The sequence below is a fragment of the Schistocerca americana genome, chromosome 3, assembly GCF_021461395.2.
Source record: "Schistocerca americana isolate TAMUIC-IGC-003095 chromosome 3, iqSchAmer2.1, whole genome shotgun sequence".
NCBI classification, from domain to species: domain Eukaryota; kingdom Metazoa; phylum Arthropoda; class Insecta; order Orthoptera; family Acrididae; genus Schistocerca; species Schistocerca americana.
The window spans coordinates 513,700,992-513,725,125 of record NC_060121.1 but is presented as its reverse complement, the minus strand read 5'-3'; the positions used below and the strand labels follow the sequence as shown (position 1 = coordinate 513,725,125).

At 44.3% G+C, this 24,134-nt stretch overlaps 1 protein-coding gene across 1 annotated transcript in view; it reads right to left on the bottom strand.

Annotated features, from left to right (window-relative positions):
• LOC124606172 (tRNA dimethylallyltransferase-like) overlaps window positions 1–24,134 on the bottom strand; it is a 521,420-nt gene that overhangs the window by 6,313 nt on the left and 490,973 nt on the right. Inside the window, exon 3 of the mRNA XM_047138138.1 lies at window positions 16,864–17,017. Within this exon, the coding sequence (XP_046994094.1) occupies window positions 16,864–17,017 (154 nt within the window). The remainder of the gene's footprint in view (window positions 1–16,863; window positions 17,018–24,134) is intronic.

Here is a 24,134-nt window from a genome sequence, read left to right as displayed (position 1 = left end):
CCGCAGTATGACACTGAAATCCAAATCTGACACACACACACACACACACACACACACACACACACACACACACACACACACACGCACAGCTTGGACTGAAGAACGTTTATGTGACTATAGCAAGCACGCTGTTCGCGGTTAAACAAGAAAAGCGGCGTAGAAGAATAAAAACATGCCACTCTGAATTACCGGCCTGTACGAAGACGTAAAGAATTAATTCATTGCTTCGCCAGTTTCTTGCAAAACCATCCTACTTTTAAATGTTGTATGCTGTGTTCCAAATCTCTCGCTTCACAAAGAACTCACTCATTCATCATTTGATTAACATTAGAACCTTTTTATCACACCACCACAGCGCTCACAAAACACACGCGAGTAACAGGTTATGGCACCGAAAAAAGCTTGCGAAAACAGGCGAACCTGTGCGGTTCACAACAAAGTGAGCGCCCAAGCGGAGAGCCTGCGATCTTTCTTTGACGTTTCGCGGAAGGACCAACAACCTTTGGAACAAGAGCGGGCACGTGCGAACGTGAATGGAACACAAACGGTGCAGATCGATTGCGCTCGAGTAGCGTTTACACTTTAGAGAAGGCTCGCCGGCAATCGTTCCTCTGTATTCGCTTCTTTCCGCTCAAACGCAGCCCAAGCTTAAGGCCTAATGTAATACAAATATCATTTAATTCCGTTTGACCTTGCCACGCATCCTGAACATTACGGACGCCAATACTGGATATTTTATACAGGGTGTTACAAAAAGGTACGGCCAAACTTTCAGGAAACATTCCTCACACACAAAGAAAGAAAATATGTTATGTGGACATACGTCCGGAAACGCTTATTTTCCATGTTAGAGCTCATTTTATTACTTCTCTTCAAATCACATTAATCATGGAATGGAAACACACAGCAACAGAACGTACCAGCGTGACTTCAAACACTTTGTTACAGGAAATGTTCAAAATGTCCTCCGTTAGCGAGGATACATGCATCCACCCTCCGTCGCATGGAATCCCTGATGCGCTGATGCAGCCCTGGAGAATGGCGTATTGTATCACAGCCGTCCACAATACGAGCACGAACAGTCTCTACATTTGGTACCGGGGTTGCGTAGACAAGAGCTTTCAAATGCCCCCATAAATGAAAGTCATGAGAGTTGAGGTCAGGAGAGCTTGGAGGCCATGGAATTGATCCGCCTCTACCAATCCATCGGTCACCGAATCTGTTGTTGAGAAGCGTACGAACACTTCGACTGAAATGTGCAGGAGCTCCATCGTGCATGAACCATATGTTGTGTCGTACTTGCAAAGGCACATGTTCTAGCAGCACAGGTAGAGTATCCCGTATGAAATCATGATAACGTGCTCCATTGAGCGTAGGTGGAAGAACGAAACTAAAATGAGCTCTAACATGGAAATTAAGCGTTTCCGGACACATGTCCACGTAACATTTTTTCTTTATTTGTGTGTGAGGAATGTTTCCTGAAAGTTTGGCCGTACCTTTTTGTAACACCCTGTATATCCGCTGCACAGTGCACGGCTTAGAGTACATCCTACCAATATTAGTGATTTCTTTCCTATTCCATGCGCGTATCGAGCGAAGGTGAAATGACTGTCTGCATGCCTTTGTACTCTCTCCTCCCTCAAATCTCTCTTACATGAATCGCATGATCTCTACGCGAGATGTGAATACATCTCCGTGGCAGCACAATGGTCGCCAAGTCTTGTTCGAATACCATTACCTAAATTTACCCAACAGGGTTTCGCGAGAATTACTAAGTCTTCAATCCATGGATACCCACTGAAGTTCCTCTAGAATTTCTCCTGAAATCTTGTAAGGGTTACACAAGGGTTCGACAGAAATATGTAAACACCACAAGAAATGTGACCTTGAACATAGGTGCAGCTGCTAGGCAAGGCTGCAGGTTGTACGCAGACGAAAGTGTGTGTTATGTGATCGTGACAGACGGTCATTGAAGAGGACTCTGACGAAAAGTAATAAGACGCCAGATAGAAAAGACGCTGCAGAACTGAATATACCACTCACGAACCCTGTCAACACCAACAGTTCGAATGGAGCTCCATCAGCAGGGAATTTGCAGGGTGTGTTGGAGTTCCAAAATCACTCATTACTGACGCAAAGGCCCTTAACAGGAAAACGTGGTGGCGAAGCCATAAAATTTGGACTATGGAACAAGCAAAGAATGTGATTTGATTGGGCGAGTCTTATTTCAAAACTGTTTCCAACTTCTGGCAGAGTTTACGTCCGAAGAGTTAAACACGGCGCGTACTCAATAAAGATTTGGGCACCCATATCGTGGTATTCTGGTAGAGAACTTGAAGCAAGCACAGACGGCTGCTTTCTATGACGAAGTTACTGGAAAGTTGGAACAATCTACGACAAACGTCTCAGTCAGAGTGGCGATTGTGTAGAAAAGTAGTTGGAAGATATAGCTAAATCTTGCAAATAATACATTTTGGATTTCGCTGTGATTTACATTTCGCGACCGATAGGACCTTACTTTCCGAACAGCCCTCGTATTTAGCTGAATTTACAGCCTTTAGATTTGTGCGATTTATCGTGTAACCGAAGTCTAGCGGATTTTTTTTTTTTTAGTACTTATGTGGATGATTTCAAACTTGTCATTACTTAGAGTCAATTGCCAATTTTCGTGTCTTATAGATATCTTGTCTAAAAGATTTTGCAATTACTTTGGATCATCTGATGAATTCACAAGACGGTAAATGACTGCATCATCTGCAAGGGATCTAAGAGCACTGCTGAGATTGTCTCCTACGTCGTTTATGTAGATCAGACACAGAAGAGGGCCTGTAACACTTTCTTGGGGAACGCCAGATATTGTTCTGTTTTACTCGATAACTTTCCGTCAGCTACTACGAACTGTTACCTTTCTCATAGGAAATAGCACATCCAGTCACACAACTGAGGCGATACTGCATAGGCACGAAATTGGATTAGAAGGCGCTTGTGAGAAACGCTGTCGAAAATTTTCTGGAAATCTAAAAATATGCGATCAATTTCACATCCCATGCCGACAGCAGTCATTAATTCGTGGGAATAAAACAGCTAGGTGTGTTTCAGAAGAACGATATATTCTGAATCCGTGCTGAGTATCTGTCAATGAATCGTTTCCTTCGAGGTAGTTCATAATGTTCGAACACAGTTTATGTTCCAGAATCCTACTGCAAACCGACGTTGGTGATATGGGTCTGCAATTCAGAGCATTACTCCTCTTTCTTTTCTCGCGTATTGGCGTGACTTGTGCAACTTTCCAGTCTTTAGGTGCAGATCTTTCCAAGAGCGAGCGGATGCATATACAAGGCACATATGAGGTGGTTACGATGTGCTTGGTGCACAATACGCGTATGCTCTGTGCTCCCTTGTAGTCGTCAGACGTAGTCCACCAGAACCTTGGCTGTCCTCATGTTCCACTGCAGTCCAACATCGCGCTATTGCCACATCCAAATGCCCCGCAAATCTGGATACTGCACCGTTAGACCATCCGTCCAAATGGAGACACAAAGTGACGCCTCTTTCAAACTCTGTTAGGTGCTGATAATGCTGTCCCATATTAGTACGCGGCATCTCCGTGTCCTTAACATTGATACTTCACTGTCTGGCGCTGTTGACATCCCGTTCTACAGTCCTGGTAACAACTCTAGCCGCGTACAATACTAATGCCTCTGGTGGCCGTTCCACCAGTCACAGAGAACTGCAGCTCTTATCATTTACATACCCGGAGATAGTGTGTACACGTAGGAAGTTTCTCTGACGTCTGACCATGTCTTCTGGGTGCTTCAGGTTTTTTGTCAGGCAGTGTATTTTAGGGCTGTTGTTGAGAAGTAGATACATCGATATTTTCTCCAAAGCATATAGATATCTATCGGCAGTATTTCCTTTCGCCATTATTTAGATACATCGATATAAAAACGGAAATATGGATATCAAATATTTTCATTTAATATCTTTTCGCAATTTTCCGTAAATATTTCTTGTTCTTTAGATGGCTCTAAGCACAATGGGACTTAACATCTGAGGTTATCAGTTCCCTAGAACTTAAAACTACTTAAACCTAACTAACCTAAGGACATCACACACATCCATGCCCGAGGCAGGATTCGGACCTGCGACCGTAGCGGTCGCTCGGCTCCAGACTGTAGCGCCTAGACCTATATCATTGACGTCGGTTTGCAGTAGGGTTTAGGAGCATATACTGTATTCAAACATTATGAATGACCACGAAGGGAACGATCTATTGATACGTAATCAGCATGATTTCAGAAAACATCGTTCTTGTGCAACGCAGCTAGCTCTTTATTCGCACGAATTAATGGCCGCTATCGACAGGGGATCTCAAGTTGATTCCGTATTTCTGGATTTCCGGAAAGCTTTTGGCACCGTTCCTCACAAGCGACTTCTAATCAAGCTGCGGGCCTATGGGGTATCGTCTCAGTTGTGCGACTGGATTCGTGATTTCCTGTCAGGAAGGTCGCAGTTCGTAGTAATAGACGGCAAATCATCGAGTAAAACTGAAGTGATGTCAGGTGTTCCCCAGGGAAGCGTCCTGGGACCTCTGCTGTTCCTGATCTATATAAATGACCTAGGTGACAATCTGAGCAGTTCTCTTAGGTTGTTCGCAGATGATGCTGTAATTTACCGTCTAGTAAGGTCATCCGAAGACCAGTATCAGTTGCAAAGCGATTTAGAAAAGATTGCTGTATAGTGCGGCAGGTGGCAGTTGACGCTAAATAACGAAAAGTGTGAGGTGATCCACATGAGTTCCAAAAGAAATCCGTTGGAATTCGATTACTCCATAAATAGTACAATTCTCAAGGCTGTCAATTCAACTAAGTACCTGGGTGTTAAAATTACGAACAACTTCAGTTGGAAAGACCACATAGATAAAATTGTGGGGAAGGCGAGCCAAAGGTTGCGTTTCATTGGCAGGACACTTAGAAGATGCAGCAAGTCCACTAATGAGACAGCTTAGACTACACTCGTTCGTCCTCTGTTAGAATATTGCTGCCTGGTGTGGGATCCTTACCAGGTGGGATTGACGGAGGACATCGAAAGGGTGCAAAAAAGGGCAGCTCGTTTTGTATTATCACTTAATAGGGGAGAGAGTGTGGCAGATATGATACGCGAGTTGGGATGGAAGTCATTGAAGCAAAGACGTTTTTCGTCGCAGCGAGATCTAGTTACGAAATTTCATTCACCAACTTTCTCTTCCGAATGCGAAAATATTTGGTTGAGCCCAAACTACATAGGTAGGAATGATCACCAAAATAAAATAAGAGAAATCAGAGCTCGAACAGAAAGGTTTAGGTGTTCGTTTTTCCCGCGCGCTGTTCGGGAGTGGAATGGTAGAGAGATAGTATGATTGTGGTTCGATGAACCCTCTGCCAAGCACTTAAATGTGAATTGCAGAGTAATCATGTAGATGTAGATATAGACAAGATTGTTCTTTGCGGTGCGCGGAGACGTGAGAGGGAAATGCTGAAGCAGCTCGGCGCTAAGAACAGAAACTGCAACGTTTAACTTCACCACTCAATTTTGACACTACGACTACTACTTCGCTAGCGTTTGCAGAAATGAAGCAAAAGCGAAGTCGACTTGAAGTGTTCCAGACAAATCCTATACGTGACGAAATCGAACGCGGACTCATTGGACACCTTTCACTGCGCCACTTAGCAGCATGAACGTGCATCGTTTTCGTTACAGTTCTTGCACTAAGGGGGATAAGCAGGCTGCTAGCTTGTTGATGTACAGAATATCTATTAATAAATCAATACTTAAATATACAGCTCTAAAACTGGTGGTATATTTAGAATGTGAGCCAACTTTTTTTTTTTTTTTTTTTTTTTCAGTACCCAGAACAACCACCTCTGGCCGTAATAACGGCCTTGATACGCCTGGGCATTGAGTCAAACAGAGCTTGGATGGCGTGTACAGGTACAGCTGCCCAAGCAGCTTCAACACGACACCACAGTTCATCACAAGTAGTGACTGGCGTATTGTGAAGAGCCAGTTGCTCAGCCACCACTGACCAGACGTTTTCAATTAGTGAGAGATCTGGAGAATGTGCTGGCAAGGGCAGCACTCGAACATTTTCTGTATCCACAAAGGCCCGTACAGGACATGCAACATGGGATCGTGCATTATCCTACTGACATGTAGGGTTTCGCAGGGATCCAATGAAGGTTAGAGCCACGGGTCGTAACACATTTGAAATGTAACGTCCACTGTTTCAATGTGCGTTCACCGCGATGTCGCCAAACACGGATGCGCCCATCATGATGTTGTAGACAGAACCTAGATTCATCCGAAAAAATGACGTTTTGCCATTCGTGCACCCAGGTTCGTCGTCGAGTACACCATCGCAGGTGCTCCTGTTAGTCCGTGCTGCTGGTAACGTCGTCGAACTGTTCGTGCAGATGGTTGTTGTCATGCAAACGTCCCCATCTGCTGAGTCAGGGATCGAGACGTGGCTGCACGATCCGTTACAGCCATGCGGATAAGATGCCTGTCATCTCGACTGCTAGTGATGCGAGGCCGTTGGGACCAAGCACGGCGTTCCGTATTACCCTCCTGAACCCACCGTCTCCATATTCTGCTAACAGTCATTGGATCTCGACCAACGCGAGCAGCAATGTCGCGATGCGATAAACCGCAAACGTGATAGGCTACAATCCGACCTTTATCAAAGTCGGAAACGTGATGGTACGCATTTCCCCTCCTTACACGTGGCATCACAACAACGTTTCAGCAGGCAACGCCGGTCAACTGCTGTTTGTGTACGAGAAATAGGTTGGAAACTTTCCTCACGTCAGCACGTTGTAGGTGACGCCACCGGCGCCAACCTTGTGTAAATGCTCTGAAAAGCTAATCATTGCTTATCACAGCATCTTCTTCCTGTCGGTTTTATTTCGCGTCTGTAGCACGTCATCTTCATGGTGAAGCAATTTTAATGGGCAGTAGTGTATTTTATCTGGCGATCATCGATAATTTTTTTTTTATATATGTCGAGGGCGGATAATGACATTTTTTTAAATATTGGTACACCAGATCCGCGATAATTTTAAAAATATCAACACGCTTAGTGTATGTACAGTACTCGACGTTCAACCCAACAGTCGGAGCGGGGTCAGTACTATTTTGTGCGGGTGAATCAGGGCGCGGTGTCGTGGCGGCGCGCCTCGCCGTGAGTAACGAAACGCGTGACGGTGGTCATTTTTAATGGCTCAGCTGAATCAGAGTGACGCGCCTGCTATCTCACAGACAGACAGCCAGACTTACGCGAGCCACGGCCGGTCAGCTGCTTATCACCGGCACCGGCCTTGAGTTCCTCGTACGCACGGCCGCCTCAACTCTCAGTGTCGTGCACACTGGTTCTCGTGCAAGACGTTCATAAACGCGACACGCTGAATGCAAAGCACGACACGGTTTAAGGCTTTGACAGTTTATCGTTCGTAGTGTTTGACTTTCCCCCTTTGTGGAAGGCGTAGTGCGACGACGCAGTAACAACGAAAAAATTAACTATACTGACTGCGATCGCAAGTTGTAACCATAGGGAACACAGAACTGCCACCTCTGGCGACAATAATGGCTCCAACTCGGCTGCGAAGGAAGGAATATTAGCGTTTAAAGTCCCGTCGACGACGAGATCATTAAGAACGGAGGATATGCTCAGATTAGGAAAGCATGCGAAATTGACCGTGCCCCTTCAGGTGAGTCACTCATATTGAGCAATTTAGGGAAACCAGGCAAAACTGAATTCGGAATAGTGAGACAGGGATTCGATCCTCCGCCCTCCCGAATACGAGTTCAGTGTCTTACCAAAGTCTTGGCTCTTGGCAGGACTTGTTGTACCACAATTTCACACTTGTAGTTGCTGTGAAAATACCTGATGGCAGAAACGAAGTCTGATAAGCGACCCTAGCAGACTCGGACTACAATAACTGCCATGCATTCATGTCGCTTGCATGCAAAACAACTTGCAGAAGATGAAAATTGAATTCCGGAAACTGCTCTTCACTATCTACATCTACATCCACACACTGCAAGCCACCTGACGGTGTGTGGGGGAGGGTACTTTGAGTACCTCTATCGGTTCTCCCCTCTATTCCAGTCTCGTATTGTTCGTGGAAAGAAAGATTGTCGGTATGCCTCTGTGTGGGCTCTAATCTCTCTGATTTTATCCTCATGATCTCTTCGCAAGATATACGCAGGAGGGAGCTTACCTCTTCGGTGAAGGTATGTTCTCGAAATTTCAACAAAAGCCCGTACCGAGCTATTGAGCGTCTCTCTCGCAGAGTCTTCCACTGGAGTTTATCTATCATCTCCGTAACGCTTTCGCGATTACCAAATGATCCTGTAACGAAGCGCGCTGCTCTCCGTTGGATCTTCTCTATCTCTTCTACCAACCCTATCTGGTACGAATCCCACACCGGTGAGCAGCATTCAAGCAGTGGGCGAACAAGTGTACTGCAATCTACTTCCTTCGTTTTTGGATTGCATTTCCTTAGGATTCTTCCAACGAATCTCAGTCTGGCATCTGCTTTATCGACGATTAATTTTATATGGTCACTCCATAATAAATCCCTCCAAATTCGTACTCCCAGATAATTTATGGAATTAACTGCTTCCAGTTGCTCACTTGATATATTGTAGCTAAATGATAAAGGATCTTTCTTTCTATGTATTCGCAGCACATTACACTTGTCTACATTTAGATTCAATTGCCATTCCCTGCACCATGCGTCAATACGTGGCAGATCCTTCTGCATTTCAGTACAATTTTCCATTGTTACAACCTCTCGATATACTAACAGCATCATCCGCAAAAAGCCTCAGTAAACTTACGATGTTATCCACAAGGTCATTTATATACACTCCTGGAAATGGAAAAAAGAACACATTGACACCGGTGTGTCAGACCCACCATACTTGCTCCGGACACTGCGAGAGGGCTGTACAAGCAATGATCACACACACGGCACAGCGGACACACCAGGAACCGCGGTGTTGGCCGTCGAATGGCGCTAGCTGCGCAGCATTTGTGCACCGCCGCCGTCAGTGTCAGCCAGTTTGCCGTGGCATACGGAGCTCCATCGCAGTCTTTAACACTGGTAGCATGCCGCGACAGCGTGGACGCGAACCGTATGTGCAGTTGACGGACTTTGAGCGAGGGCGTATAGTGGGCATGCGGGAGGCCGGGTGGACGTACCGCTGAATTGCTCAACACGTGGGGCGTGAGGTCTCCACAGTACATCGATGTTGTCGCCAGTGGTCGGCGGAAGGTGCACGTGCCCGTCGACCTGGGACCGGACCGCAGCGACGCACGGATGCACGCCAAGACCGTAGGATCCTACGCAGTGCCGTAGGGGACCGCACCGCCACTTCCCAGCAAATTAGGGACACTGTTGCTCCTGGGGTATCGGCGAGGACCATTCGCAACCGTCTCCATGAAGCTGGGCTACGGTCCCGCACACCGTTAGGCCGTCTTCCGCTCACGCCCCAACATCGTGCAGCCCGCCTCCAGTGGTGTCGCGACAGGCGTGAATGGAGGGACGAATGGAGACGTGTCGTCTTCAGCGATGAGAGTCTCTTCTGCCTTGGTGCCAATGATGGTCGTGTGCGTGTTTGGCGCCGTGCAGGTGAGCGCCACAATCAGGACTGCATACGACCGAGGCACACAGGGCCAACACCCGGCATCATGGTGTGGGGAGCGATCTCCTACACTGGCCGTACACCACTGGTGATCGTCGAGGGGACACTGAATAGTGCACGGTACATCCAAACCGTCATCGAACCCATCGTTCTACCATTCCTAGACCGGCAAGGGAACTTGCTGTTCCAACAGGACAATGCACGTCCGCATGTATCCCGTGCCACCCAACGTGCTCTAGAAGGTGTAAGTCAACTATCCTGGCCAGCAAGATCTCCGGATCTGTCCCCCATTGAGCATGTTTGGGACTGGATGAAGCGTCGTCTCACGCGGTCTGCACGTCCAGCACGAACGCTGGTCCAACTGAGGCGCCAGGTGGAAATGGCATGGCAAGCCGTTCCGCAGGACTACATCCAGCATCTCTACGATCGTCTCCATGGGAGAATAGCAGCCTGCATTGCTGCGAAAGGTGGATATACACTGTACTAGTGCCGACATTGTGCATGCTCTGTTGCCTGTGTCTATGTGCCTGTGGTTCTGTCAGTGTGATCATGTGATGTATCTGACCCCAGGAATGTGTCAATAAAGTTTCCCCTTCCTGGGACAATGAATTCACGGTGTTCTTATTTCAATTTCCAGGAGTGTATATTGTGAATAGCAACGGTCCTACGACATTCCCCTGCAGCACATCTGAAATCACTCTTACTTCGGAAGACTTCTCCCTATTGAGAATGACATGCTGCGTTCTGTTATCTAGGAATTCTTCAATCCAATCATACAATTGGTCTGATAGTTCATATGCTCTTACTTTATTCATTATACGACTGTGGGGAACTGTATCAAACGCCTTGTGGAAGTCAAGAAACACGGCATCTACCTGGAACCCGTGTCTATGGTCCTCTGAGTCCCGTGGAAGAATAGCGCGAGCTGGGTTCCACACGATAGTCTTTTTCGAAACCCTTGGTGATTCCTACAGAGTAGATTTCTAGTCTCCAGAAAAGTCATTATGCCCGAACGTCATACGTGCTCCAAAATTCTACAACTGATTGACGTTAGAGATATAGGTCTATAGTTCTGCACATCTGTTCGACGTCCCTTCTTGAAAACGGGGATGACCTGACCCCTTTTCCAATGTTTTGGAACGCTACGCTCTTCTAGAGACCTACGGTACACCGCTGCAAGAAGGGGGGCAAGTTCCTTCGCGTACTCTGTGTAAAATCAAGCTGGTATCCCATCAGGTCCAGCGGCCTTTCCTCTTTTGAGTGATTTTAATTGCTTTTGTATCCCTCTGTCATCTATTTCGATATCTACCATTTTGTCATCTGTGCGACGTGTTAAGTCTTTTACGTATTTTGCAAGCTTGATCAAATATCCGTTTTCCGAGAGTCAGGTATTTTACAGGAATGACGCCTGACAATAGCCTGTTTCCCCAGCACGACGAAACGAGGTTAACAGTAACTTATTTAGACTTTTAATGAACAGAGATTATGATTTTCTTTTGAACGTCTCTGAAACGGTAAGGAGGAGAGCAATGTTCAAGTGGATCTGTTTAAAAATCTTATTCACGCCAGTTAGCGTGGGAGAACCTATTTTATTACTTCGAAATTTATTCGCTAACGGTGAATTTTTCTGACATCAGCTGTACGAAGTATCGATGTGCTTTCATCTATTAGTAACACATGAAAATTTGTCCGGATCGGGTTTTGAACCGTATTTCCCGTTTATCGCGAGCGTTCGCCTTAACTACTTCGGCTATCTGTGCACGCTCCATGGGACGACGTAAATCTCCCTACGACACACTCTTATTTATTTATATATTTATTTACACGTCAAGTTCCGTAAGATCAAATTGAGGAGCAAATCTCCAAGCTCATGAAACACGTCAGTACATGAAAGTACAACATATAAGTAATAACAGATAAAAATATAACAGCCGTATGCCGCAGTCCACTACATTGTCACTAGCAGGTCTACACTAATAGGTTATACGGCTGATGTCAAAAAATTCGCAGTTCATCGAATAGATTTCGAATTATTTCGTACATCTGTGGATCGTCAGTAATGTCTTTTCATTCAGACATACAAGTAAACTATTTTATTATGTTCTCCTGCATCACGACTGTGGTATAAGAAAGTGCGAAGTTGTGGAATATTAATCTGCTCTAAACATTTTTGAGATTTGGAGTGATTAGAAATCTTCTGAATCAATGAAGTCCAGTCGTTTTCTTGTGCACAAAATTATCGAATGTTTTGTCAGCAGTCATAAACCACTGCGTTACCTTGCTCGGTCTAAGCCGGCTGGCCATCGAGTGGGAGTGAGCTTGGATGACAGATACGGGTACGTCAGTCCATGCTGATTCAGCTATACAGCAGAGTACATCAATTGTAGTGGCTGGTGGATGGTGGTGTGCCTGTCTCTTGGTAACCTAAGGGCAACACAGACAACATGCAGTCCTCCGTTACCTTTTTGAACGATAGCGGCACGGATGTTTCAAGCACAGAGCAGTCATCAGCCCTACCTCGTCCGAAATGTAATGACTGCTGTGCAAACTACCTGCTACGCGAATCAGAGGTGTCCTCCCAGTAGGATCCAGTATTATCACGCCAGGCGATGGGTCTGCGCCACAATAACGAGTGCAATTTGTTCGTTCTCCTCGAAGTCTCCACGGAAGGATACGTCCTCCGTGACGCTTTACGTCTGGAAAGACGACGTGGTGGAACTTCAGTTTCCAGTGTTGGCACTGGGCGCGCCACTGTCGGCGCACCTAGCTGCTGCCACGTCAAGGGAAACTACAATAACGGTTACCGTTCTGAAGCACCGTGGAGTTTCAGACGTGTCACTGTCTGTGTGCAGATCTACAGCAAATTACCGACTATACTTTGTATACACATAAGCCTACTAGGCTTTCAGATTTTTCGTCTGGGACGAATTTTCGAAGGAAAGATCCAATACCGCGGTTCCGACCAAGGTTTTCGGGAATCTTTCCTTGGTTGTAACGCAAATGCTGGAATTGGAAATTCCCTCCCATATACTCCCAACTGGGGCTCCCTTCACCGCATTACCACTGCGCCTCATATTTGGCTGAAAAGTTCATGACCCTAGAATGGGTCATTACTTGAACACTTTTTTTCACTTGCCGCTCGGAGAAAGACCCACCGTCTACTTTCTCATGCTGTGTCGTTTTTTTTTTAGCGGCCGCGTCTACCAGCCGAGCTTGTGAGGAGCCTAAGCTAGCTACCGGCAATCCCTGCGTACCCACGCACTGATTCCCGTATCCTCCACGTGGAGGTGGGTCATTTCTTTTACTTCTATTTTCTTGTTCGTTGAACTACTCTTGTAGTTATTTAAAATAAAATAATTGTTTCGTGAAACGGAAATATAAGTAAATTTTTTGATAATTTAGAAAGGGGGGGGGGGGGGGCGGAAGATAGGATACACTATAGTGCCGCCATCTTGATGTCTGCGGATAAATATCTCGGCATTTGTCGTTGGCCTCCAGACACCACACTTCACTATGTGTTGGCGGTAGAGTAATTGGTTTAAGCTACGCATAATGTAGGTAGAACTAAGGTTATGTACAGGCCTTAGGTGACAATACACCGTCACTGTTTAAAATACTACCATACACTTGTGTAATATTCTAAACTGACCTTTCGCTAACAATAATGGAACACTACTTAGCCTAATGTATCTTTGCGATATATCTGTTGGCATAGTGTCTGGAGCTCATAATTACCACCTTATGGATTATCTCATTTTGCTGCATATTCACTTGGCCCAGTGCGTAGGTATTCTCTGTAACTGCAAGCCGGCAAGACTCAGCGGAGGAGCGCCTCTGAAGATGTCCAGCGCAGTCCTGGACGAAATGTCAGGAACAGACGAGGTTTTTGGACCACGACCTTACCATCCCGAAAGATTTACCAGCAGCTATGTCCTGCCGACGTCAAAACCTTCATTCTATGTTCTCTGTAAGTTGTTTTAGAAATTTCGTCTACTAATTTGTTTAGATGCTTTCACTGAACAACGTTCCTAGCTGCATCGTGTATTTGGCGTTCAGTGGCTATTTTTTGTACCTGTGTTGCGTGTTTTTATGTTTATGTAATTCTCACAGAATGGGATTGTGTGTTCTGTGGTCCCTAATACCCCATATGTGCAATTTTGGATCTGACTTAAAGTTACGCGATTTGCTTAAAAAACCAATTCCACCTAGAGAATGAAGTTGAATTAAAAAAAGATAATGAAATAAATTGTGGTCCATATTTTCAAATTTTACCCATTACTTTTTTGACCTTTTATGTTTTAGTTATGCCCCCATCTTTGTACATTAAAGTTACTTTTTCATTGTTCTGTTTTTAATGACACTGAATCGTTAAATATGAACGCTATATGATTCTTTTATCAAAGTAGTAGTAACAGTAATAATAAACTCCGCCACAGTCGGTCCCATGTCCGTCTCAGATAGGAGGAGATTGGAGTAACACCGCCACATAAAAAATAAAAAAACGGGTAACGGTGAAAATCTCAATGGCAGTGAAGACGGAAATATAGTTCACTGATACGGTGGCACTAACGAAAGAGGCAGCTCTGCTCTTAGGGTTATCATAAACGATAGAAATTGAAATCAAAATACGTCTGTTCCGGAATCAGGTGATATTTTGTTAGCGTCTATATCCCACGCAAATGCCGGCTAAAAAAAATAAGTAAATAAAAGAAAAGTAAAAAAAAGTTCGGATTCTGTAGTGTCTCCACCATCACGGAACCAATAATTGGGGGAGCTGGAAAACCTTTGTGATCTGAAACTGAAATTTAAGAAGAAATATAAATTTGTAATAATAAATAGCAACTGACTACAAACTTGGGAAAGTAAAGGAAATGATAAACTGTTTGAACAGCAACAACGTCTTGCTAGCAGACATGCTGAAAACCTAATAATGAATGGTGAGAACGATCGAATTTTTTAAGGTAATTCCAGTCAAGAACAAGGAAGGCACTTGGGCTACGAGAGCAAATGAGTAAATATATTCATTCTGTCCTAAAATAACAGATGAGGTCAGGAAACGACATGTTACACTCTATGAACATTGACAGAGAATGAAGGAAAACCAATTGACAAGGAATATTCACATGTTCTTCGAAAACGGGAAGATAGACAAGAAAACGGATTGATGGACAAGAAGAGAAAGGTGTTAGACGAAATGGACTTCGAAAAAATAATAATATTATTAACAGAGTAATAATAAAAGAAAGTGCCCAAAACGGGTCTCCTCCCCCCCTCCCTCCCGACTACGGCGGACTCCTGGTTCTTGATTGGCTCCGTATTCTCCTGAACTCTAGTGCAACCCAGATGTAAATAGTGGTTTAGTCTTCTATAATTGTACACTCTATCGCGGATTGCACAGGTTGCCTTCTTCAGTTGTTACTTGTAAGTTCGCTTTTACTTGTTTTAACAATGAAAAAGTTTTTACATTGTGCTATTTTTTCATTGTTTCTCCTACATATTGGCAGGTAAGCCAACATAAATGTGTTCTTTAATACTAAGGTTTATGGTTGACGTTTATGATAAAATTATTCCACTTACATTTGGTTAAAAATATATTGGGCTGATGTAATACAGATGACAGTCACGTAAACTGGATCCCTTTCAGTTGCTTAAACCAGACCCTTTACTTTTTTATGTTTAAAATCTGTCTATTAGTATATATTCTTATCCTGTTGAAATTCTATTGCAGATTCCAAGATGGTAATGGGAAAGGTTGATCAAAGAAAGTGGAGTTCTTCTAAAGTTACTAAAGCTATTGGTGAAGTTCAGAAAAAGAAGATGACTGGAAGAAGGCCAATAAACAGTTTAATGTTCCGAAAACAACACGTAAGATGCTATCCAAACTGAAGTTCGGTACAACAGAGGAAGCAGAAGAAACAAAATAGACAGACGTACGATTTTGGGTAAAGATCTTGCAGAAGTACTGGTTTAATGTTATACTTATATGGATGTGGTGCCTGTTCTTACGAACATGTCCGAATTACCTGCAGCCGTCTAGAACGAAATTAGAATTACATTAATACCTTCATCTGTTGCCGGGTGTTGATATATATCAACGAGGACAGGTGAAAATGTGTGTCACGACCGGGGCTCGAACCCGGGATCTCCTGCTTACATGGCAGACACTCTATCCATCTGAGCCACCGAGGGCACATAAGATAGCGGGACTGCAGGGACTAACTCGCGCACGCCTCCCGCGAGGCCCACATTGACACGTTATATGTCCACACACTACATTCGTAGTGTCCCACCGCAACACACTGATTACTCTTGGAAGACATTCTTACCAAGTCCCGTAAGGGTTCGGGGAATATGTGTGCATCCGCACATAAGAAGTAGGTCATGGCCGGTGTTGCCAGAACTATATACTTATATGGCTGTGGTGTCTGTTCTTTCGGACATGTCCGAAAGAACAGACACCACATCTTTCTTTGGGTTTACTCGTAATGATTTGTGAAAAAATAGCCGTCCAGTTGGCAGAGAGAAAGAACAATGAACACCCCTTCAAGGTCGCAATCGCTAGTGAAAAGTAGGTAGGTCTTTTCTTAAATGTCACGAAACTAAATTGTCAGAAAGGAAATGCACGGGAATATCCTGCAGCAGAGCTCTTGGATTCAGTAAAGAACGCACCGAGACTTTTTTTTGTAACCTTCTGGAACACGTTATATTATACCTACTTTGAAACTGGATTATTTTTTATTTTATGTAATACCTTTTTCTAATTTTTTTAGTGTTATTAGCTTATTTTTAGAATGTGGCCTATTTTGGCAACTATTTCTCATACTCGAGAAGTGTAAGGTTCTTAAAAGTAATGTTTTTGGTAATTGCTTTTAATGATATTTTCTAAGAGTAAAATGTAAATGAAGCACAATACTATAAAGAAAATATTACACGCTTTTAAAACATAATCTATCAGTATTTTCTTTTTTAATAAGAAAAACAAAATTGGGTCCTGTTTTGGGCACTTTCCTCTAATAACGACAACAGTAATAATAATAATAATAATAATAACAATAATAATAATAACAATAATAATTAAGTACACGGCGGCATAAGGAGAGACTACTCCCAAACGTTAGCTCTAGACCGCTGCGTTAAACGTGTGAGTGGTCAGAAGGCGAAAGAGAGGCGACTCACTGTCGGACGCTGCGGCGTCGTCTGCGTGGCGCCTCTTGGTGGCCTCGTCCGGCGAGCCACCGGTGACCAGCACCTTCCAGAGCAGCGACTCTATGTAGTAGTGCGTGCCGCCCACCACCACGGGCAGCTTCTGCCGCGACACCAGGTCGTCGATCTGCAAGGCTTCGGTTAAGGGAAACACTTTGTACAGCGGCACAAACCCGCTAGGCTAGAGCTACTGGGCAGAGCACCACACGGCGAGGGTAGTGTAAGGGGCAAGGCAAGAACTGATGGCAAGGGAATTATTCAAGTGATGAAACTAGCATGAGCACATGAGTATAAGAATGAAAATAGTCTGAAAATCAATTCAAAGAGAGTAAAACAACATATAACCAACATTTATGTTTAGCTGTATTACTATACCACCAACACAAGACAAAATCCTAGTAGTAGGCTGCCTATGCAATGGCTTCCAGAGACAGCAAAAATTTTATTTTCAATGTTCCACACAGTTCTTGGCCAAATTTAAAATGCAGTTATAGTCTGCTAATTAAGAGCTATAATATTAAGTTTGTACGCCCCTGGTAGCTGAGTGGTCAGCGCGACGGAATGTCATACATAACGGCCCGGGTTCGTTTCCCGGCTGGGTCGGAGATTTTCTCCGCTCAGGGACTCTGTGTTGTGTCGTCCTAATTATCATCATCTCATCCCCATGGACACGCAAGTCGCCGACGTGGCGTCAACTCGAAAGACTTGCACCAGGCGAACGATCTACCAGATAGGATGCCCTAGCCACATGGCATTACCATTTCCATATCTTATGTTAAAAGTTTAGCACAATAAGACAGGTATTAAAGCCAACAACTGCGTATCTTGTCTTGAGGCAGCGAAGTATCCGCATTTTATTTACCCAGTATTTGAGAACGAGATAACTTAGCGACTTGCAACAAACTTTACACATAATTTCCAACCTTCATGAATATTTTTCTTGCTGACACCCTCCACAAAATGAAGAAAGGAAGAAAGTTTCGTTGTTCATGCAGTAAAACTGCAGCGTCAGCCACGAAGTTTTAAGTCATTGGTTCCTTACTACTAATTGTATCCGCAACACATTTTGAAGACATTATCCACATAACCCACTGAATGCACCTGCAAAATTAAGTCATTGAACGACATATAGTACAGGAAATATGACGTTTTATAGATGGATGTGCGATTGTTTAAATAATCTGGGTTAGGGTTTACTGGTATGGAACAGATCCGTCTTTTTAAACTGAATGTATTATTATTATTATTATTATTATTATTATTATTATTATTATGGAAATGCCGTGTGGCTAGGGCCTCCCGTCGGGTAGACCGTTCGCCTGGTGAAAGTCTTTCGATTTGACGCCACTTCGGCAACTTACGTGTCGATGGGGATGAAATGATGATGATAAGGACAACACAACACCCAGTCCCTGAGCGGAGGATATCTTCGAGCCAGCCGGGAATCGGACCCGGGCCGTTAGGCATGACATTCCGCCGCGCTGACCACTCACCTACCAGGGGCGAACATCATCATCATAATCAAATATCATCACATTAAATTACCAAACTACTTACAACACCGTACTCCACTCCCACTCTTCAAATGGTTCAAATGGCTCTGAGCACTATGGGACTAAATATCTATGGTCATCAGTCCCCTAGAACTTAGAACTACTTAAACCTAACTAACCTAAGGACAGCACACAACACCCAGCCATCACGAGGTAGAGAAAATCCCTGACCCCGCCGGGAATCGAACCCGGGAACCCGGGCGTGGGAAGCGAGAACGCTACCGCACGACCACGAGATGCGGGCGCTCCCACTCTTTAGAGCTCCCATGAGCTCTCGGTGACCCTTAGATCAAGTGAGGTCAGTTAGCAACAGTAAACGTTATCCGTACTGGAATGTATAACTGTGACATTACCAAACGGAAACCTATGCTGTTTGTATCTAGCGCCTAAAGAAGAAGCAAAGAAGAGAAAAAAATAGAAAAACTGAAGTAAGTGATATTCTGACCATCTAATTGTAAATACAAGGTGACAATTATTAAACTATATGAAATAAAATCGTCATAACTTCTTAACGGTTGCGCTAGGGCGCCAGACTGTATGGTTGGCCGCGGGTCATGATGGGAATTAGCATGCGCATGCGTAAGCGTCTTCTTATTGTTGGCCATTTGGACGTCAAAATGTCACAGTACAGCGTGCCTGAGCGTACAGCGCTTATGTGGGCCTACTATGCGAGCAGTAACAGCCCATCTGCTACTCAAAGGAAAACTGCTACCGAGTTCAAGCTGAAGACAACCTGTCCAAGTGTGCTAACAATCAACAATTTTGATTCGCAAGTTTGAGAGAACGGGTAGTGTTCGTGATGACAGTGTTGGCAATGTCGGTCGTCCAAGAAGGGTGAAAACGCCTGAAAACTTCGAGAAGACACGCGCTGTGTTTCAAACCAGCCCCAGGAAATCCATCAGATGAGCTGCATAACAGGTGGGATACAACTTGGCGGAACTTCGACAAATTGTTGTTGAAGACCTGCATCCCTTCCCATACAAAATTCAAACCCATCAGCCACTAAGCCTCAGGGTCATGGAACAGCGGCTGTGCTTCGCTAACACTTCAAAAATGGTTCAAATGGCTCTGAGCACTATGGGACTTAACATCTGAGGTCATCAGTCCCCTAGAACTTAGAACTACTTAAACCTAACTAACCTAAGGACATCACACACATCCATGCCCGGGCAGGATTCGAACCTGCGACCGTAGTGGTCGCGCGGTTCCAGACTGAAGCGCCTAGAACCGCTCGGCCACAACGGCCGGCTCGCTAACACTAATGACCACAGAACTGACGAACAGGACTTAGTTGTGAATATGGTTTGGTTTAGCGATGAAGCCCACTTTCATTTGGATGGGTTCGTCAATAAGCAAAATTGGCGCATTTGAGGAACTGAGAACGCGCATTTCGCGACCGAGAAGTCTCTCCACCCTCAACGGATGACTGTGTGGTGTGCAGTGTCCAGTCACGGAATAATCCGTTCGACATTCCTTGATGGTACAGCGACTAAGGAACGGAATGTGATGGTTTGGTAGATGATTTCATCTTCGTTATCCAAGATGCCCCTGATTTCGACAAGTTGCGGTTCATGCAAGACGGCGCTCGACCCCATCGAAGCAGGAGAGTGTTTGATGTCCTGGCGGAGCACTTTGGGGACCGCATTCTGGCTCTGACATATCCAGAGGCTACTGACATGGGCTTCGATTGGCCGCCATATTCTCCGGACACATGCGACTTTTTGTGAGGCCATATTAAAGACAAGGTGTACAGCAATAACTCCAAAACCATTGCTGAGCTGAAAACACACATTCAGGAAGTCATACACAGCATCGATGTTCCGAAACTTCAGCGGCTCATGCAGAATTTCGCTTTGTCTGCGCCACATCATCGCCAATGATGGCAGGCATATGGAACATGTCATAACCTAAATCGTAATATCTGTAGTGACATTTACACATTGAATAAAGTGTATGCACGCCGTCGTTTGTAACTAATTGACGTTTTTTTCATATCGTTCAATAATTGCCACACAGTAGATAGCTAATTTCAAATTGCTGCCAGGAAACTCCAGAGCTCTAACAAAATAAAGTGTGTATGAAAACATGTGACACGCTTTAGAGATTCATTCTAGACTTCAAAACACTACAAGATGTTCATATGAACATGGGTCCAAAAATCCTTCGGTACGAGTATATGAAAGCAATTCGCTGCAGTGACTCTTGATTTTGTGAAATAACTCAAATGTACATTTTTATTCATTTTCTTGTTTACAGTTTGTCATGGCATTTGTTTTGTTTGATTGCCTTTTGTCCCGTCTTAAACACTTCTATCACAATACATCTCAACGATTTATTCAGTGTCTGGAATGACACACTACATGTACTCTCCAGCAGCTGGGAGTGCGGACGCAGCGTGCAGGACGTTACCGTGGGAGGCAGTCACCTTGTGCAACAAACTTTGCACTTACTACTTCACCAAGGATTGCGAGAGACAGGTCATTTCAGAAGAGAGTTCCAGATGGTGGGAGCCCACGCGATGTACGAACGCCTAAGCATGAAGAACGAGTTCTTCGTACGGCGGACGTAGCTGCATCAACTAGTACAAGAACAATACGATACGGGAAGACATTTCACGCATGACGATCTGGAACATTCCGTGCGAAACTTTTTTATGTCTGTATGCCCTTCAACAGATGGAGTAATTTAATGAAGCAGGCTTTCAAGCCTAGTGTAAATGTCGGTCAACGCTTATTACGGCAGTATGCAGCGTTTCTGCAATTCTGTGAAAGTATCTTTTCACTGAAGAGGCTGGTTTCTCACTTGAAGGACTCTTAGATTACGATAACAATCGTCTCCTGGATTACGAAAACTCTCAGGAACTACAACAAGACAGATATCACCAGACGTTCATCTTGAAAGTGTGGGGTGGAATAAATCATGACCGTTTGTGTGGTCCCTACTTTTTTCCACAATATCTTACTGGGACTGGGACGAATGTTTCTCAGACATCAGTTGCTACATTTACTTTACGATGTGCCTCTAGATGTCATCCAATGCATGTTTTTTTTATGCACGATAGTGCTCCATCTCGCTTAATACGGGTGGTTCGGCAGTATCTCGATCACCAGTTTGCCGGCCGCTGTGACCGAGCAGTTGTAGGCACTTCAGTCCAGAACCGCGCTGCTGCTACGGTCGCAGGTTCGAATCCTGCCTCGGGCATGGATGTGTGTGATGTCCTTAGGTTAATTAGGTTTAGGTAGTTCTAAGTCTAGGGGACCTCAGATGTTAAGTCCCACAGTGCTAAGAGCCATTTGAACCATTTGATCACCAGTCTCCCAACAGGTGGATCCATTGCATGGCCTGTCCGATTGTCACATTTGAATCCTGTTTTATGACGCGTAGCGAGATAATAGTGTCCACGAAATGCTCGGGATTAGCGCGGAGTGCCACTATGCGTGGCGGTGCGGTGAAGGACAAACACAGAACTATATGAACGTGGCAGCGAGAAGTATCCACAAGACGAAAGCAAGCGATCTTAGGCCGAGTAAAGAAGAATCCGGCGTACAACTAGCACGTAACTGACTTCGGAATCCGCGCGGTCGAACCAGAGAAGCTACTACTCCAGAGGCACTGGCCAATGCAGGGGACGACCACGCCGCTTACGGTGGAGTCGTGGATCACATCGATTCTCGACCAATAGCAGTTACTCGCCCGCCATGCATGACTCTGGTGGGGATACCAGAGATCCAATGGATTCTGTTTCTTTTGCGAGATGTAACATGCATAGTGTATTCAACTCCCCTACCCAACGTCGATGCTCGAGGAAGGGTATCCACAATGGATTTGACCATCCAGAAAGTACGCCAACATAGGAAACGCAGGCTCATGGTGTTGGGTGTTGCCCACTCCTCTCGTATAGGGTGCCTAAGTGATGCTGCGGTCTTAGAATGCTGTACAGCAATTCAAGCACATAACATTAGTAGTTTTATTTCAATAAAGCAGGTTGACAATATTTAACTTGAATGTACAAAGGTGTTGCAAGCGATGGGCGACATGCAACATAAATCCGAGTCCTTGCTATACGCAGTGTTCAAGCATTGGAATGGATATGGATCTCTACAATCTGATATCGTAGCACTCTCTGCTAGACCGTGCTAATGCTGTCAACTAATGTCCGGCCGAGGCTGGCATGAGCGGCGTTAATATTCACTTCTTGCAGAGGTCGCTGCTGGCGCGGAACGTTCCTTGTCAGCGGGCTATGGGCTGACGTTTCCTCACCGCCTTATCTGGTCTTGCGTTCTTCCTCTTCGTTCCGGCGCTTGTGGTTACGCCAGAACACATAGGATGCATGGAAAGAGGAAGAGGTCACTTCGAAAAATTTTTATAATTATAAATCTGTTTGGTAAACGTATCATTTTGTGCCACCAATAATAAATCCCTCCATACATTCCAAATGAAGGATTTCCGAATCCATGATCATAGGAATTTTTTGTAATGTTCTGATGTCAAGAAGAAGTACATAAACTTTATGACACTTTTAATTTATACTGTTTGGATATCCATAAATATTATAAAGATGAACGTGTGTGTGCGCTATCAAGCAATAATAGCTTTGGGGGTAAGAACCACCTACGTATCATAGTTCACGAGATCTGACGTCATAAATGTGCATGACGTTTAATTTTATTACTTCTTTGCTACTAACTCTATTCGCAGCACATTTTATAGACAGTATCCACAAATACTGCTGAATGTACATCCACAAATATATCACTGTATGACGCAGTTCAAGAGATATGGCGTGATAAAGACTGAGATACGTGGAAAAATGCCGCATCATGCCTTATGTTTTAATAGATTTATTCTTTACTACTAAGACACTCTTATAGTCGAGTGAATTTAAGGAAATCCCTGACACCTGACAGCTATTTGACAGCTTTTAACTGCGAAGCGCGAACGGCTGTAGGTAAAAACAACAGCCTTCGGTGCAGCTATAACGAGACGTTTCCATAGAGACGTTTACAAAAAAAAAAAAATGGATATTGTACTTATACATTTGCAAATTCTGCATAGTTTCATGCTTTCGAAAATGCTTACAGAAATACATGGAACTGAATCTTTTTCGATATTACACTACAAACACAATTCATTTTTTTCTTTTCGTTTCCAACAGAAAATTGGCAAAATGAATACCCAGGCAATGCCGGGTTTTTCAGCTAGTTAATTAATCAAATTAAAAAATGATCCTATCCAGCACATCTTTCGGGGAAAGGTATAAACACCTGATTAGATACCAGAAATTCGTCCTGGTCGTGTAATACCCGGACACCGTATCCGCAAGTTCTCTTACAGGGAAGACGGTAACTACGCGCCATACACGTGTTTGACAAAACAAATAATGGCGACAGATTAAAAAAATAATAATAACAGGCCCCATCAAACTATACTGAACACATGAAGAATTCGCATGAAGAGGTCTCATCTATTGTAGAACACAATACGGGCAACATTGTAATATAGATTAAAATTTTGAAGTTGCTTCGGATATTCTCAAATGTATTATGACGTACTTTGTAAAATGTTGTGCATATATATTAAATAGTGTTAACTATTTGGTGACAGTCTTGTAGACACTAGAATATAGTAATCTCAGGCAGGAGGAGTTCTTCTTCTTGTGTCAGGAATGCTGTACTATCTTATATCAAGTTG